Below are 14,402 nucleotides of genomic sequence, written 5' to 3'. Positions count from 1 at the left end.
AAAAGAAAATGAGAAACAACTTACATAGAAGGAAATGAAGCTAGAGGTTTTATTTTGAAAATAATTTTGAGAAATAAAAAATATTATGAGAAAGTTCGTAAAAGTTTTGACTTTTGATCAAATTAAAAATTATCTATAAGTTAAAATAAATCAATTTTGAAGAATTTATCAAATATATAAATAAGTAAAAAGGTATATATGAGCCAATTTTGCTTATAAGCTATAACAAACATCCTCTATACTTATCATATTTTATTTTGAATTATTCAATAATGTGATAAGTACTTAGACAGTAATAAACATGTGATATAACACTAGTATATTCAATTAACAATATTAAAGCTGAGCACTTCTTTTAGTATTAATTATTCTCTTAAACAATTTAAAGTAATCTTACCAAAAAGTAAATCCATCTTTTTTTTAAAATAAAACAAAATTACAATTAATCCATTTATAGGCATGGCAAATAACATACATTACCAAAAAGTATACATAAGATATCCTCACAACAATACTATATTAGTAATTTATGTAATTTTTTAAAAATATAATTTTTTGAAAATGATTAATGTTGTTTTATCTCCCTAGATCAACAAAGAAAGAAATTATGTCTAATGAAACTCTCCAAATATCTTACATTGATTTCTGATTTCTGTAGAAATGTCTTATGAAAATTAGATTATATTTTTATGATTCAATATTAAAAATGAGAAAGTAAAATAAAAAGACTTATTTCATTCAATCATGAATCATGTTCATAAACAAGAGTGAATCTAGCGGACTGTTTTTATAAATATTTTCTAGTTACTCGTTTTAATTATCGAGTGTAATTTCACAAACATTATTACACAACTCAACGAATAAAAGATTATTGTTTGATTAAGAGAATAGTTTTAAATATTTAGACACCATATGCCCACTAAAAGTTCATTTTAAAAAGTATTACATTCTATACCTATTTTAAATACCCAACATGTATATATGTCATATTCACATGGTGTATAATATATACTACAATATGATTCAATTATTCTTAAATGTGAATCATATACCCTTTGTATACTTGACAATATATAAATTTTGTTGTAGATACCACATGTGGGTAAATATTTCATACCATATAAAACTATATTCTTCTTCTTATGTTAAAAAAAAAAATAAGAAAAAAAAAAGACACTAGGAGAAAGTGACACCTATATATATAAAATAAAATAAATATATATATATATATATTTAAACATTAATTAGATTTGGAACAACTACACGACAAAAGTACCTTAGAGAGCTTAGTCATACTTTAAATTATTTAGTTAAAAATTAAGGCATAATACAAAAGGTTATAGTAAAATCTCCAATAATTAAATAGTAGAAGACTAGTATAGTATATGTTTTATTAGAGAATATTGTGGTGAAGGCCAAAGATAGAACTTGAATATAATTTTAATTAATTAATATAATGTTAGATAAAGTTAAACCTAATAATTTACTAAGTTGTTTGATTTTTTTAGTTATTAACGAAATGTTATTATTGAAAACATACAATATAATTTAATAAAAAGAATTGATTAAATATCATTTTTTATTTTGAAAATAAAAATTACTTTTTCAAATTTTCACAATAAAATATTTATTATAAAGATGATTATTATAAGATCGTATGACTATATTAAGATTCAATTTTGAATATTATTTTTATGTGTAAAAAATTTCTAATTAAGAAAAACAAAAGCAAGGGGAGAAAAGTAGTATAAGAGACAATAATTAATCCACTTTGTTTTATATGTTGAAATTTGTGTATTAATTATTTCTTGGCCCTCAATATATAGTTTGGCAATTCGAATATTCGTGTCCTCATTCATTTTTTAAATTATTTTTTTATTATATAGTATTTATTCATTAAAATAACAAGGGGCACAATTGTGTGTGGGCCATGGGGTGGTCCCTTTCATCTTCAAATATTTTAGTTATTTATATATATACACTTTTGAGTTTTGACTTTATTTTGACCAATGAAAACTTCTTATCTTAATGTTCTTATTAATCATTTGTTTTTTGATAAGTACAACACTAAGTTAAATAAAAATATTTTTACATCTCCAAAATCTTTAATTCATTCGCTTCATAATTTTTAACGATCAATAAAATAATTTTAATTTTTGATATACTAGATATTTAAATTCTAAAAAAACTATATCATAAAAAAAAAGAACAAAAAAATTAACTTTCAGTATTAACATTTTAATTTATGATTTATCAATAAAAATAAAAGCATCTAGCAATGAAGTGAAGATAAATATCAAAATGAGAGTTAAAGTATAGTGGTGCAATTGTTCTGCACTTAATTTGAGGTTTCGAGTTTGAGTCATGGACATAAAAAAAATTGTACTAAAAGCATCATCCCAAAATAGACCGTTACATGATTCGAATTTAATCGATACTCAACTACGAACTTTAAAACGAAAAACCAACCAAAAGAAAAAAATCAATGATTAAAAAAAAATTGTAATATAATATTAGAAAATTTTGGCTTGTTATTGTAGTTAGTTAAATAGTGGGAAATAAAGAAAAGAAAAGAAAAAAAAAACATGTCATACATCACAATCATAATCAAACATGTCAAGGTTTAGCATGCTAAAGTATAGTGGTGGGCTTGACCTTACCAATTAGGTATTACTATTTCTACAAAGTCTATTGGAAATATATTACTTAATTAATAGATTAATAATAATAAATAATAATTATTATTACTGTTTATTCAGTTGTCATAATCAAAACAAGTCATTATCGTAGGATTCTAAGAATAGATTTTGAATTTCTTTTTTGAAAGCTTTTCCAAAAGTTTATGATAGGGATATTAGTAGGGCGGTTAATGTCATGTCCCACTTCCCCTTCAAAAATATTCTACTACTATCTACCTCTTTTTTTATAAATTAATTTCAAACTCACCTTATTTCCCTAGCTACCAACTCTAGGGGTAATACATAAATTAATTATGAAAGAAATGTATGTATTAGTTTACGTAGAAATTAGTTATGCAGAATTTAGTTATTTATGTATTATTTATATATACATTGTTTATCTTATATGTTACATAAATTATACATAAAAATTTCGTAATTTGTACAGGTATTAGTTATACATGTTTCTAAATTGCAAATAAGTTATTGTATTGATTTTATACATAGTCCTAACCAACTACCAAACATGATATTACTTATGCAATATTTAATAGGGCAACTTTCACATATAGCAAATAAAAAATTCATATTTGTATGCTATAGCAAAGTTTGCATAATTGCGCTCATAACAAACATAAACTGTATAATTCGCTATACATATACAGTTGAAGCAAATTGTATAAAACGAAGTGAATTTTTTGCAAATGTTTGCTATGGAGCACAATTAAATCAAACCCTAGCTACTCTATTTATTTTGGGTTATTAGTTTGCTATTATATACAATTTTCTCTATTTAATACCACATGTGGTATTGCTATATTGTATATGTCTTTTATGGCCCTAATATAAACCATCGGGGACACCTTTAGCCTCCAAACACCTCTAAAGGACATTCCATGGTACTTTGTCATGTGCCTTTTCAATCAAGATCAATAAACACCATATGTAAGTTCCTCTTCCTCATTCTATACCTCTCCACTAGTGTTTGCACGAGGTGGATGACATCAGTAGCCGATCGCTCCGACATGAATTTAAATTGATTCTCAGAAATGAAATGAACACATCACTTTGCATTCCACCACCTAGATACAACACGATGTTCACATCTCCGCTATTACACCATACTAATCAATTTCTCCCCTATGGTCTTTCTTCTGTCCCTCTTAATCTTCAACTCTATCACCAAAAACTTATTAAGATTTTTACTCACAATAACCTTACAATATTATTGGGGTTATATATACCTCTCTCTAGCTCATTTATAGAGCTCTTGTACCACATGAAACACACACTCTTGTACCACATGAAACACACATGCACTAATAAAATTTAACAAAGGGTTTGTGACCTTTCTGAAAGTTTGTCTTTTTTTTAAAGAGTTGTGACCTTTTTAATAAGGCACAATTAATACATTTTCATACCATCCTTTGTTATATAGAGAAACTCTCTCATTTTTCTGAATCGAACTCTTTCCTTCTTTTGCATACATTTCTTATAAACAAAATTGATCGATCGTGTCTGTGTGTGTGATCTCGCTGCTATCTTTTTGAATTTGTTGACATTAACAAAGTTTTTGAGGTACCACCATATTTAATGGTTTATTTCGTTTTATATTTGGAACAATTAATCTACAACCTCGGAGTACTTGAGAGGCACAATGGGTTAGGTGGACTTGGATAATTTTTTGATTAAAAAAATTGATGATGTGACCGACTTATAATTGAACACGTGTTAAAAATGATTTTGCAAAATCACTTTAAAAAAATAATGGCATGAACGGGACTTTTCTTTAGCAATAATAACATATATGAACTAAACTTTTAACTGATGCCATCAATGATTCTTTTCTAAAAATTTAATGGCATATTTGTTTGTTGATATCATTTGGTCTCAAAGAGTTTGATGCCAATAAAAAATTGAATTTCACTTTCCTAATTAATAAGCTTATGTATTTTTACTATTTTAAATGTCGTAAATAACACTATAGATAATATTTATAGGATTTTGTATTCCTATTTTCTTTGATTTTATTTTTTCCTAATGCATCTAGATTCATTTAGGGTCTTTAGGTAACACTATAAATCTATTTTTAAACTTTTCATAATTCTGGTATTTTAATTTCATATATATAATTTTATATTATATATTGATGTAATCAATATATTTTTTATAATTAAAATGTTAATATACTCTTATGTACTGATTCTCTCCCAATCTTCTTCCATCCGTTATGTTTTATATGTCAGATGAATCTCTTTATATGTTATTGATTTAAATAAATAAAATTAAAATAAATTGTGATACACTGGGTGTCTGCTTCACCAGTAATCAGAAGTCTCAGTTCGAGCCCTTGATATAGACAAAATCATGTAGAAGCGTCATCCTCAAATGAGCCATAGAATGCGCGATTTAAATTTAGTAGCTCTAAGTTCCAATTGAACATCGAATGTAAAACAAACAAAAAGAATTAAAGTGAGTATAATAAATTATATGCTTATAATCAAATTTTAATTGTTCATCTTAATATTTATAAACAATATTGTTTATAAATAGTATTTGGTGAAATATGTTGCATTAAAGAGTAACTAAATGAGATACACCATTACATATTTATACCAAATAAAATTATAGAAAGAAGTCAAATATATCAAATTAACTTTTAATTACTCATCCACGTAGTTACAAATGTTATTCGATAAAATAAATTAATAGTAGTCGATATTCACATACATGTATCAACAAATAAACAACACATGGTCCAAAATTATTAAAAAAAATATTCGAGAACTGTGGATGTGACATTAAATTATAGAATCTGTTTGGCTGCTAATCTTCCTTAGTGTCGGCACATTGATGAAAATAATTTTTAGTATAAAATAAAATATATGAGTTAACTTATTTAATAACTTACAATAATTTCATATAAATATTTTTTCTGTTTTAATTTATTTCATGTATTTAATGTGATTTTAAAATTTTAAATAGTGAATTTTGAATTTTATAATATTAAACTAAAAAGTGAAAGAGTACGTCAAAGAATAGGTATGAGAATTATCTCATATTATCAATTACTATAGTTATAATTTAAGTATAAAAAATATTTTTTTTTACTTTTCTATTGATATTTTGTATTATACTTTACTTAGACGAAAGAAAATATAATTAGAGTAAAAGATTAATAAATAGTGATTTTTTTCTAAATTTTTTTTTAATATAATGTATTGTCTTATTAATTGTTGTTACTAATTTTTTTCTTTCTTATTTACTCTTCGACTTTTTTATTACTATATTTTTTTGTTATATTGTTTTTAATATGTTTTATTTGATTCGAGGATTCATAAAAATAATTTTTCTATTTTCAACAGATAAAAGTAATATTATGTACACATCATTTTCTTCAGATTTCACTTTCATTCTCTTTTACGGATACATAAGCGCAACAATTCCTATAAGCAAAGTACATTGAAGACCATAACGACTCATTTAGTTGAGAATAAGTTATTATACAAATAATTATTTCAATTTCATCTTCCGTATGGATAAAAATAACACTATAGTTTTAATATAAACTATTTCACGATTTTGTTTTACCTCTACCTTCGACTTTCCACCCGTTTTACGTCTTTGGTAACTCAAACTCATAACCTTCAAACTGAAAGTAAATGATGTTTACTATCCGAGACATTTCTCCAAACTTATATACACCAGACGACTGACACGTGTCATGTTTCTTGCATTGACAGCTCATAGCCAATTCACTTTTTTATTATTTTCCTATTTTACCCCTCCACAGTTGGGGCCCACAGCAGCATTTGTTTCACGTGGCAGAATTATCATCAAGTTGCATCTGAATGGTCACGTGATGTTCCACGTCATCATTGCGTCAACGGTAAGTGGGACCCACGGGATCACTTTGCCGAAAGCGTTACATGATTTTATTTTTTTAAAGAAAAAAATATTTTTATTTTTATTTTTTTGGCTTTTTTTGGACCAATAAGAGAAAAGCATAAAGGTTTGGGTTTATTATTTTAACATGTCATCTTTGCTTATGATATATAGAATCTTAATAGGTCACTATAAAAAAGTTATATTCCCCTATAATAATAATGTTATGGAAAATGAGCTAAATTAGGATGGTAAAAATGGAATATACTTGTTTATTTGAAATAATACACTACAAAAATTAATAATGTAATAAGGTGTGAGAGACAGGTTATAGAGGGCTTGACGAGAAATACATGACATTAATTCAGCAACGGTATGATTCATGATACGATGATGTGGAGGTCGAGGATTAAAATACAATCCTTCTGTCCTTAATTACTTGTCCATTGTCTCTAATTACTTATCTATTTTGACAAATCAAGAAAGTACAAAATATTATAGCCTCAATCAGCTACATTGAAAAAGGTAAAACTTTTTGAAAAAAATTAAATTTTGAAACCATTTACTTCATAAATAATAAGGATAAAATAGTAAATTTACTATATTTATTATTACTTTCTTGATATGCCTGTCAATTAGAAAATGAACAAGTAATTAAAAAGGGAGTAACCATGTAGATAGTCATAATTAATTTTGTAATTTTGTACTCTCAAATTCCTATTTCTATTTTTATTTATTGCTTCTTTAGCCTTTAGTTATTATACATTGTTATTACTATTCCCTTCTCCTTTACTTCTAGCAAGATTGTTATACTTCCATAGTTTCTTCTCATACTTGTTTTGATATATTTCACTTGATTCGAGGGTATATCGAAAATATTTTTTCTACTTTCAAAAGATAGGGCAGAGTTATGTACCCGTCACCCTCTCCAAATCCCACTTATTTGATTATGTTGTTATTGTTGTTGTTGTGGGGATAATTCAGACTTTTTAAAAAGATATGTGTCAATGCATATAGTTAGGCAAATATATCGAATACACACAAATACACTATATTTTTACTATTATTATACGTGTGCATACAATGTATTCTGCTACAGATATTATGTATAAATATAATATATTTCACTATTATTATGTTTGCGGATAATATGCTGGATAGATGTTAGAAACCAAAATGTTGCTATATTTCATAATAAAGAAAAAATCTCGCTACTTTTGGTGAATTTGGGCACAAATAGATAATCTTCCCAAATGTTATTTAGACTCATATCTATATAATATACATATATAGATTGCACTAAATCACAATATTTTGTAGGTTTTGTAACAATTTGGACTTTTCTTTGATATATATATATATATATATATATATAGACTATTCCTAAATGTTGTCTTTTGAAAAAGACTATTCACAATCACTTTCATTGTTAAAACCTTATTTGTGAAATGTGGTCCTATATTGTAGTATTTGTCAAATGATTAAACATGACTCTTTACTTTACAAGTTGAATAAGAAACATAGCTTACAACAATTTTTTCATTGTTTTGTTTTCATATCTCTAACGTTTAAAAATAAAGATCTCTCGAAAAACTCTATGTAGATTGAGAAAACTAGCCTTTCTATTATCAAACGAACCAAGAGCAATTTGCACTCGGAGCTTACCATGATCCATTGTCAAGTATTAGAGTCGATATGCAGAAATATATCATGCATTTATTGATTTGATGTAAACATCGTGCATAGGTAAGTGTTTTCTCCAGAAATTTACTCCCACTGTACACTACAAATTAGCATAATTAATATGACATCAATCACCACAGCAACTAACACAAGCCAATCTTCTTTACTTTTCAATCTCATTGTTTCCAATGACTAAAATAAAATCAATAAAATTTTCGGGGTTTTTCCAGCTTAATTCACCTCAAGAACATAGAATACAATCTGTAAAATCTGGGTGAAAAAAATGGGGTGCTCGGGGGAGGGGGGAATTTCGAACTCTACTACCTCTACCTCTTTTCAAACATCTACTGGGAACACAAAATTACTCTTCTGAGTTGTGACTGATTTAACAAGGTTCTCCTCTTACCTCTACATCTTTTGCTCCTATATTTGCATCTTTTATCTATCAACTTTCTTATACATGTACAAGAACATATTCCCTAATCTCTTTTTCGTTGTTGCCCAATCACTGCAACTTGAAATTACCATTACAAGTTACAACTGTTTGTAGAAGAGAACGTAAGCTTGATCATGCAGCACCTTGCTTGTGGGGATGGCTGTGACAGACACATCATCGTAACGCAGCCACTTGCCACTTGGATGGCGGGCATCAGCAGTATAATGACCCTTTGAAGGGTCCCTCCCATGATGAGTGATCGTTGCAACTAGTTCATACTTCCTACCCTGTAGCAATTAAATGGAAGTATATGCATTAATATCATCTTCGGGGAAAAGGTTTAGATTGATACATCTCTGATACTAATATACAACAACAATGCCTTAATCCCAAGGAAGTTGGGGTCAGCTGATCATATCGCTCCATTTTATGCTAATCTCAGACAAAAAATCCCAAGGAAGTTGGGGTCAGCTGATCATATCGCTCCATTTTATGCTAATCTCAGACAAATATTATTAAGTTATATACATGGCAAGGCTTATACAACCCTAAAACATGTTTGGACGCTAAATGCTCCAAGGAGGAGGAGCCTCATCAATAGGCCATAGTAGCTGAATGCTTAACTTTCAACCTCACTGGGCCTCGTGACATTTCACCAGCAACTGTAACCAAGTAAATACAGAATGTTCCAAGCTGACACAGATTCCAACACAAAAAGAAGGAACAAGCCCAAACTACTATTAGTGAAGGTGAACTTACTAGTGAATAAAACCAAGTAATTTACCAAAATCAATTTAACTGGAATGTAGCTAAATCAAATCCAATGTGGTCAGAATGTAAGATTAACGTAACAATCTCAGTGCATTATCGGATTTTCAGGACAGCATGCAACCATGGGAATTAACAACATTTGAGAAGAGAGAGATAATCTTACCTCAGTAGGAGAGTCAAGCAATTCACGACCAAACACAAGCTCCAAAGGAAAGTGCACGGGTTTGTGCAACTTGGTACTCCCTTCACTTCCATAGCTAAAGCGCATCAAATGCAACACCATTATATCAGAAAGCTCCAGAATCTTAACAGACTTGCTGGCACTGACTACCTCAGCCTGAGATATGATTAATTGAGAGAATCGTAAGACATGCTCTAAAATATTCACAAGATTTCCCATCCAAAAACATAATTATTTTTTATCAGCTATGTTGCCCGGACTCCCCAAAAGTGTTGTTGTACCAGTGTCAGATCCTTCAAAAATGCACTATTTTGGAGGATCCGACATGTACCTCTCGACTTGTAAAGTACGAGCAGTGTAGCTTATCAATAATGTGAAATTGACCGAGAAGTCTCATAAGCATAATTATTTTCTAGTTGACTTCTTCCAGAGTACGCACTACTGCACTATTGTGTTCTCTTAGTTGAAAGAAAATACATTAATTTTCTTCTTAATTACTCTTTTTGGGTGAAAAAAAAAAGTTAAAAAAAAGAGTAAATCCCAGACCCAGAGTATGATAATCTTGTGTACAAAAACGGGTGTATCCCACAGAATGACTACATACTAGTATACTTAATGATCTACCGGTCTAAAAGTTCACATAACATAATAGAGTACCTTTCCAGCTGCAGACGTTCGATATCCTTCAAGCGCCTCTGGTGCAGAAAACATCCGAAGTGCATCTTCTATGGAGCAAATAGGCTCTGGATAAATGTTAAGGTGGAGCAGAAGAAATGGTTGTACTGTTGCTGAGGCTTTGTTACCTAGTTAAACCAATGAATGAGCTATTAGACAAATGTATAAGAGAGTCTTAAAAGGAAACAACCTATACGAACAAAAGAGAATAAGGAATAGAAGCTCAACACAACAGCCCTTTGCAAATTCAAATTCTTAGCAGGTTCAAGTTTTGCCTAGTCCTTTTAAGTTATCTATTAGCTAGCTTAGTGAGAAAAGAGAAATATAAGCCAAATAAGATCTCAGCTTCAGCTGACACAACTCTTCCAATTTATGTCAGATAGTCTCAGTGTAGTCTTCATAACACCTAAGTTAGTATAGATTTGGAAAGATAAGAATTAACTCTCTAACTAACACAGGCAAAAAATGCCCTCCTTTAGACATGGAGTAATATAATAGGAGAAAATAAGAAGTCGAAATTCTATAAATCTGAAAGTACAGGTGAATCAATGTTATCTGGATTAACAGAATACCAAATTTACTTCAGTGGTTAAAGACGAAAATACCTTTGAATAACCTACCAACTGCTACAGAATTACATTGGGTCCTTTTCCAACATTCACCTTTGATCAATCATCCTAAACAATTGGGCTGCCTTTTTTATACTACTGAAATCTTTTATGCATAAACATACAGCAATATGGATCTAGTAAAGCACACATAAATGATTCTTTTATGTTCTCGTACATTCTTGAAAAGTAGCCAGCTAGGCCCTAGTTAGTATAGGCATATAAGGTAGTGACAGATCAAGATAGATCCAACAAATATCCTGATATAACTAAGCAAGTATAAATAGATTCAAACAATATCCTGATATAACTATGCAAATATAAAGGCATTCAGTTTACCTTTAGCCTTCACTACACTCTTCAATTGACCTCCAAAAATTTTACTTAAACTTGATGGAACAAAGCTCTGTGTTCTAGTAACTGCAGTCCTATTCCTTGGGCCAACAGTCTCCCAATCATCATCCTCTTCCTCATCATCTGTTGATGAAACCAGAGAGGAGTTTCTCCCAATACCATCTGGTACTTGACCCTCTAATTTTAGCAATTCATCATGCATCTGATGCATCAGAAAACTGAGGAACTCCTGAACATCTTCCTGCCTGTAAGTAGCAAATCCACCATAACACTAACAAAAATGAAAAACAGGATCTACACACAAATAAAACCAAGATACTAGTGCAAAATATAATGCATATTGCTATTGCAAGAAAAGACTGTGATAAATGAGAGGAAGTAAAAAGAAAGTAAAGCCAGCATGAAACAAGATTATAATAGATGCAGTAAATTTTGGATTCTCACATAGCTTAGTTTTGACGGCATGTATAGCTACAAAAGTTGGTGATTGACAATGACGGGAATCTATCAAATGATGCCTTCCAAAAATAATTGACTGTGACACCTAAGAACCTATGATACTAGTGCATTGCAAAATATATTGCTATTGCTATTGCAAGAGACAAGATCCAGTTGACAAAGAAGGGAAAGTCTTTGACATTGCTCAGAGCACCAAGGAATAGTCAAGTGATAAACAAGATATAGCCTATATACTTTCAGTAACATACCTAGGTCTGCCTGTCAAGCTATTTGCGACATCCGGAGTAAAGTTCTTTAGGACAGATTCAAACATTAGAGGTCGAAATGGCAGCCCAATTTCTGAAACAATTGTTTCCTTTTTCTTCATGCTTGAATCAATGTATATGCCGAAGTCAGAGATGAACTGAACAAAGGCATGTAAAGTTGGATACCCAGCCTGTAATAAGCAAAATCAAAACTCGAAATTTAAGTTTGTTAAAGGTAGCAAAAAAAAAGTTTAATAAGTAGGTTATCACCATACCTCTGTTATATCACGTGTTTTTAGTTCTTGCAGGAGATGAACAAAAGGAGAGCAAGAGAGAAGAGCCTGAAGAGTCGCATTAAGAAAGCATAAGTTCCCCAAGTTGACCAACCCTCGAGGTAACAAACTCCTGAAAACCACAGCACACCCATTTGATGATGCATTTAAAGACGTGTGTCTACCATTCACCAAGTTATAGTTTTTAAGTTGATTAGTTAAATGAACATCTTGCACACTGCTAGACAATTCAGAAACATTATCAGCTGGACACTGCAACAAGCTCGACTTTTCGGATGAATCATAAGCACTTCCGGCATTCACTGTTGGATGTAACACGCTCCTATTGTAAGCAGGATTTGTAAAACTAGAACTACCATGTTCTTTTACAGTATTGCCAACCGACTTTATGGTTTTCCTTGTATTGCTATGACCCTCAGTGACATTCTCTCTATGAGCAAGCTCTGATGGCTGAAGTTTCTTAGAATGATCAAACTCTGTCAATTTTGTGTCAAAAATGCCCACAGATTTTAAAGTTGCAGAATCCAAAGAACCAAATGTGATCCCTACATCAGTTGTTGGCTGGATTTGCAAAGTTCTAATCTCATCTTCTGTAAATGACCCAAAGATCAACACCTGATGACAAAAGGAGTAGAAAAAAAATTAGGTAAACCAAATACGCAGAACAGATGTAAGAAGCAATGTAACCAGAACACAAATTCTGCTAGTTTACAGGAGATGTACTAATAGGATCTGAGAAATTCATATCAAGTCAGTATCTAATAAACAAACTAGTGGATCTCAAAAAGAAAAAAAAAAGGCAGAAGCCAGTAAACTACTAACACAATCTACTCACACAAGTATGGCTTCAAAAGAACTTTAAGTTGGAAATATTGTCGAAATCGGGAAGTTGCTGATTTCAAGAGAGGTGTTGCATTGGTAGTTGAGGAATTTTCAGAATAGAAACTAACTTTTACCTAATCTACGAACAAATTGGAAGACATGAAAGGGGAAAGGAGAATAGAGGGATATAGAATGGACAAAACAATTTTGTAATCCAGGCTTAATAGAACATAAAAAACGAGAAATGCCTTTCTACCCTGTTCACATCCTAATTCCTCCAGAAAACACAAAAACTAAATATAGATAAAAACATATGTTCATATCTAGAATGAAGATTACCCTGCTACCCGATTCTAAACGTTTTTAAACAAGCCTACTTGTCCAAATATATAATGAACTAATGAAGTATTCACCAAATTATAGAAGATTTTCTTAGAGTTATTTATCCAAAACAATAATAGCTTGTCACCTAAAATAATCATAACCTAATTAACAATAAAAAAGAAAATTTCCATCTTACAGAAGAACAGAACAACCATTAAGTTAATCTAATTTATAATACAATTGGTTGGTTATGTCCATAGTGTATATGCCAACAGCAAACCAGCTCATTATCACCTATCTTATCAATGCAAGAGCCTGTATTCATTTTGCATTGAGAACTTTGCTCTTTAATGGCACATTAGCTAATGAGTAATGAGTTCTTGCAATGTAACTTCACCAGAGGACATACAAACATGTTCTCCTCTCCTCTAATTAACAGAAGCCTTGTTCTTTGATATTACACAGCTCTGGACGGTTTTCTTTGTCCCAGCTTGGCTAATCATATTCCTGCATAGACTTCTTTATCTCTTTACCCTTACTGTTCTCAAGGATTTGATTGAATTGTCTGCGCACCCCCAACAGCGCTTATGTCATGGGGAACTCATGGCCTTTTCTTTAATAAGGTAAAGTTAATTGATAAGGTACCAAGACAGTACAAAATGGTACAGAACTTACACAGAGACAAAAAAAGTAGTCTAGTACACTTCACTTCCTAATGAATCCAAAAATTCCATGTACAGATTCAATTAGGAACTCACGACTAGAAAAATGGCCTTTTTGGGCTATTCTGAAGTACCAGTGCAAAAAAGCTAAGTTGGTCGGTGAGCCTAGTGACAAAATACAAAAACCAGGGAGAACCATGAATAAAGAGAGAAAAGAAGCTTTCCAATGAACTTATGTTGTTGAATGCCTTGAATCGGACCCGTTACAAACAGAAAGGACGGGGGTCTCGCTGCCCGGTCAGCGAGTCGGGGGGTCCAGGGGGCGA

General features: G+C 30.5%; 1 protein-coding gene across 2 annotated transcripts in view; it reads right to left on the bottom strand.

Moving 5' to 3' along the window:
- Positions 1–8,390: 8,390 nt before the first annotated feature.
- LOC107002891 (ubiquitin carboxyl-terminal hydrolase 24-like) overlaps positions 8,391–14,402 on the bottom strand; it is a 12,738-nt gene continuing 6,726 nt past the window's right edge. For both annotated transcript variants that reach the window (XM_015201091.2, XM_027913179.1), the window contains 6 exons: positions 12,251–12,883; positions 11,979–12,166; positions 11,257–11,516; positions 10,292–10,437; positions 9,617–9,790; positions 8,391–8,969 (listed from right to left, as the gene is read on the bottom strand). In XM_015201091.2, the coding sequence (XP_015056577.1) occupies positions 8,781–8,969; positions 9,617–9,790; positions 10,292–10,437; positions 11,257–11,516; positions 11,979–12,166; positions 12,251–12,883 (1,590 nt within the window). In that variant the 3' untranslated portion in view covers positions 8,391–8,780. The remainder of the gene's footprint in view (positions 8,970–9,616; positions 9,791–10,291; positions 10,438–11,256; positions 11,517–11,978; positions 12,167–12,250; positions 12,884–14,402) is intronic.

The sequence above is a fragment of the Solanum pennellii genome, chromosome 11, assembly GCF_001406875.1.
Source record: "Solanum pennellii chromosome 11, SPENNV200".
NCBI lineage: Eukaryota > Viridiplantae > Streptophyta > Magnoliopsida > Solanales > Solanaceae > Solanum > Solanum pennellii.
This window is presented reverse-complemented; position numbering and strand designations above follow the sequence as displayed.